Below are 4,055 nucleotides of genomic sequence, written 5' to 3' on the forward strand. Positions count from 1 at the left end.
CGGTACGGCTCAAAGCCTATAGGCCGCGCCTTTAATACTGTAGAAGAAACATAGGTACCTAGGAATAACACAAAATAGGATTAAAGTCAATAAAAAGTATTATCTACTCAAAAATAAAACGATAGTTTGAAAAATAACTTGTTTTATATTAAAAATCTTAACTCTACTCAAGTATACAGCTTATTTATAACAATAGAAAAAACACAACAACATAACAATTTATCACCCTGAATTTCAAATGCCCTGTTATCATCCCTAGTAGCTTAGACTTTACATAGTACATTTGCATAGTAGCTTAGAGTTTGATGGATTAAACTGTGTACCTGTGTATTGTACACACGGCACTATAAACAAAGTCCTACACAGTTAACTATAATAATAAAACTACCCAAATATGGGCTTACAAGACATAACCCTTATTTCTTCTTATTCAACGCTTTCCTACCCATATTATGCTTTTTATCATCAAAAATATAAATATGATTATTCTTCATTTTATAAATCTCAAATTTTGGCGACCAACGGCGCAGTGTCGAAAATGCGGGTAGAGGGATTTTGACCACATTTCTCAAGTGCCTGTATCCTTTAGAACTAATGTTTCGCCGCAATGATATAGCCGCAGCTATGTCAGTGACAGACCATGCCACTCTACGCATATTTGGCGTGAAAAGACGTCTTCTCTGACCCACACTGAAAATTTTCTGCAAGTTTTTTTCTAAAATGTTTAATTTTTCTGATCGCTTTTTAAATTGCTTGTATTCTTTTAAGGGTATCGTTTTGGTTTTACTGAAACAAAATAAATAAGAATTTGTAAAATACATTGTTCTAAACTCAGGTTATTTATTATGCCCTTTCTGCAAATTGAGTGTCTGTCTGTTCTGGCTCTGCTTTGAAACAGCAGGACCAATTTTTGTTAGGCTTTTTCTTATGTCTTCAACTATTTTGTAGATAGTACAATTACTAGATCCCATTAAGGATCGAACCCGCAACCTCATTAATTAATTTAATACCTACCCCTCTATAACATTATTTAAACTAGGCTCCTTAATTTCTGTCTTTGAGACAACTCCTTTATTTGATGTGACCCTGGTACTTTTATCTCTGAAAACAAATAAATTAATGATCACTTGTTATAATGATGAAGGAAAGCATAGTGAAAGTTGTTTAATGTCTAAGATATATATTTAAGTAACATATTATATATTGAGTTATATTTAATGTACCTTTTTTCAGTAATATTTGAAGAATCTTGCTTCTCATTACCTAGTTTTGTTAGACTATCATCAATTACTGTAAATTTTTCACCACTGAAATCAAATAATGCACCATTATACAAAACCAGCAGCTGACTTGTGAGACTATGTTCACGATTGGTTGATATTTTGTCACAGTAATAGTATGTAAAAAATCAAATGTATAATAGAATACGGGAATTAACGCGAACACGCATTTTTCCTTAAAATGCCTAACGTTTCGGCGAAGGTTGCACTCGCCGTGGTCGCAGGCAGGCCAGTCAGCCTTCGACCACGGCACGGCACTGCATTTTAAGGTAAAATGCGTGTTCGCGTTAATTCCCGTATTCTATTATACATTAAACATGCAACGCGAGAGTTTAAAAGTTATAAAAAACCTGTCATAATTTATCCAGATATACAATCTGCTCTAAAACCTTACCTTTTTTTAACCCTGAGTACTCTGCACTTAATTAACTGTTGTTGTGGTATGTTATTAACCAATTTAGATATCCTTAACACTGCAACAAAAATGTTCAATTTAGTATAAAATATTATAAAGCTGAAGAGTTTTGTTTGAACACGTTAATCTCAGGATCTACTGGTCCGATTTGGAAAATTCTTTCAGTGTTAGATAGCCCTTTTAATGAGGAAGGTTATAGGCTATATAACATCACGCTACCGCCATTAGGCGCGGAGTAGCAACGAAAATTGTTACGAAAACAGGAAAGACTCTCACCCATCTACTCTTATGTACCGCAAGCGAAGTTGTGCAGGTCATTTAGTATAACTTTTAAGTAAGATAGATCGATGCATTGATAAATTAACATGTTAACTCTCTACTTAGTCTCAGAGCTCCATTACAAACGTAATTCAGTTACCTTTTAACCCTTTCGAAGAATCAAACACCTCATCAGTACTCTTTTTAACCAAGGATTCATGTTTTTGACTGCTATTTAAAGCCTCCTCCAAATGTAAACTCGGTACAGCATCAGCTTTTAACTGTCTTACTTTTTTGGGAGACTCGTTCAGTAGAATATGACGTAGGGATTTAAAGTAGTCTGTTGGTACAAAGTGTTTTGAACATACTCGTGCTGAAATGAAGAAAGATAGCTTTGCTTAATAACAGTTGCTCATAGCCAGTTGCGCTCACCGGCCGGTAAACGATCTGTGCGTTAAGCAACCGCTGGCGCGGTCATTCTATAGATGGGTGACCGCATAGTGGTATTTGAGCTGGGCGTCATCGTGCTTCGGAGGGCACGTAAAAAGTCGGTCTCGGTTGTCGTCTACTAAGATAACGGTCGTTAAGCCACGGCAAAGGCCTTAGCTTGCACAACTTTGACACTAGGTTGACCACTAACCATACGACAAACAAACAACAATAACAGTTTACTTAAATAAGCATTCGTTTCCTACAAAAGTGGCTGCAAATTTCACCAGAAAACACTCTTAAGTAATGTGTACTAGTAATAATGATCTTTTTTGCCTTTTCCGCTGCCAATTTTACATCTTGTTGGCACCATGTTAAATGTACTCTCTCAGAAATGTCCTACTTAGGGTAATGGCTCTATGTTTTCACTGATATCAATAATTCTCGGACATGTGCTAGCTTCATAAATAATGTTCATTTGTTATTAAGATGAAGGAAAACATTGTGAGAATGAGAAGTGACATGTGTGAGAGTTGTAACAATAATTGGTTCTACATCAGTGTGCTCCAGACCTAAACTTTCCTTTATGGAGAGGAGTCTCATGTCCAGCTGTGGGATAGCAATAAGTTAAATTTATTAAATACTTGCCATGCTTAGTATTAATCTTTGGAGAACAATATTTCAACCATTCCTTAGCTATGGACTCATCTCTCGGAAATGAAAAGAATCTTATTTGACAATTCTTTACACTTCTACTTTTACAACATAGGATTGAACAGCAAACCATTTTGATATTTTATTCATACTAATAGGTACTGTAGACGTAATTGGAGTCTATCCGTCTTGCATGCCATTATGGCTAAATTACTAAATAGATTATTATAACATTTTATATAGAAAAAGTTGAAGGTTAGAGGCTGAATATAGGCTATTTTCGCTTTTATAAGTTAATTTATAAAGTTAAGTACCTAGACAGTTTTTGAAAAGATAAGATAAAACGTTAACAACTTGTAATTGTTACAAGGGACAGTGTAAAACGATTTAACTAGAAATTATGCCTAACCAATAACAATGAAAGTTTGCAAATATTGCTTCTAAGAACGAAAAATCTCGCAAAAATAAATAATATTTTTAAAAATAATCAACATCTCAAGTATGAAGTTTGTTTGTTTTGACATCTAATTTACAATGGCTTAAGAGTGAAGTTTACTTGACGTAAAACCAACTACATTCAATAAGAGTTAATTTTAATCGCATTAATAAAATAGGTATGCTCTAATCATTTCATAGGTTTATTGTTATTGTGATCAATATTCCAAAAACAATATTTATATATGCTTTACTATAACAACTTTATTTTTTGTTCCTTCATTCGTAACGAGCTCTGTGAACGTACCAATTTATGGTACATGGCAAACTTTAAGGTTCGATCAGAAACTAATAGAACTCAGTGCTTATGACATCCTAAACAAGTATAAATACATCTTTTCTTAGTGCTCCTGCAAAAATTCATTGTGTTTGTCTCAAACTGAGCTTTATGCTATAATAATATGCTAAACATTTTGTTTGAATTATTTCCGAGTATTGAAAAAATAATTATTATTACCTTTTTTCAAGTTCGGGACGTACCCATTTGTTCAAACTTATTGCCAGTATAAAAAATAATGGTTGTT

The 4,055-nt window shown here is 33.8% G+C and overlaps 1 protein-coding gene across 1 annotated transcript; it reads right to left on the reverse strand.

Annotated features, from left to right (window-relative positions):
- Positions 1–134: 134 nt before the first annotated feature.
- LOC142985512 (uncharacterized) lies at positions 135–3,552 on the reverse strand. Its single transcript, XM_076133726.1, has 6 exons — positions 3,031–3,552; positions 2,114–2,326; positions 1,675–1,753; positions 1,224–1,307; positions 1,015–1,101; positions 135–786 (listed from the first exon to the last, which is right to left on the reverse strand). The coding sequence occupies exons 1-6, from the start codon at positions 3,167–3,169 to the stop codon at positions 417–419; spliced, it is 972 nt and encodes a 323-aa protein (XP_075989841.1). The 5' UTR covers positions 3,170–3,552; the 3' UTR covers positions 135–416.
- Positions 3,553–4,055: the final 503 nt, after the last annotated feature.

Source organism: Anticarsia gemmatalis, chromosome 30, assembly GCF_050436995.1.
Source record: "Anticarsia gemmatalis isolate Benzon Research Colony breed Stoneville strain chromosome 30, ilAntGemm2 primary, whole genome shotgun sequence".
Classification (NCBI taxonomy): domain Eukaryota; kingdom Metazoa; phylum Arthropoda; class Insecta; order Lepidoptera; family Erebidae; genus Anticarsia; species Anticarsia gemmatalis.

What these genes read in the sequence shown, in the direction of transcription:
- LOC142985512 (XM_076133726.1), bottom strand. Translation starts at nt 3,169, where the DNA reads ATGGTTTGCTGTTCAATCCTATGTTGTAAAAGTAGAAGTGTAAAGAAT. An exon ending in AAAGATTAATACTAAGCATG is followed by an intron (nt 2,327 to 3,030) that starts GCAAGTATTTAA and finishes TCTTCATTTCAG; the next exon opens with CACGAGTATGTTCAAAACAC. An exon ending in TTCTTCGAAAGGGTTAAAAG is followed by an intron (nt 1,754 to 2,113) that starts GTAACTGAATTA and finishes TTTTTGTTGCAG; the next exon opens with TGTTAAGGATATCTAAATTG.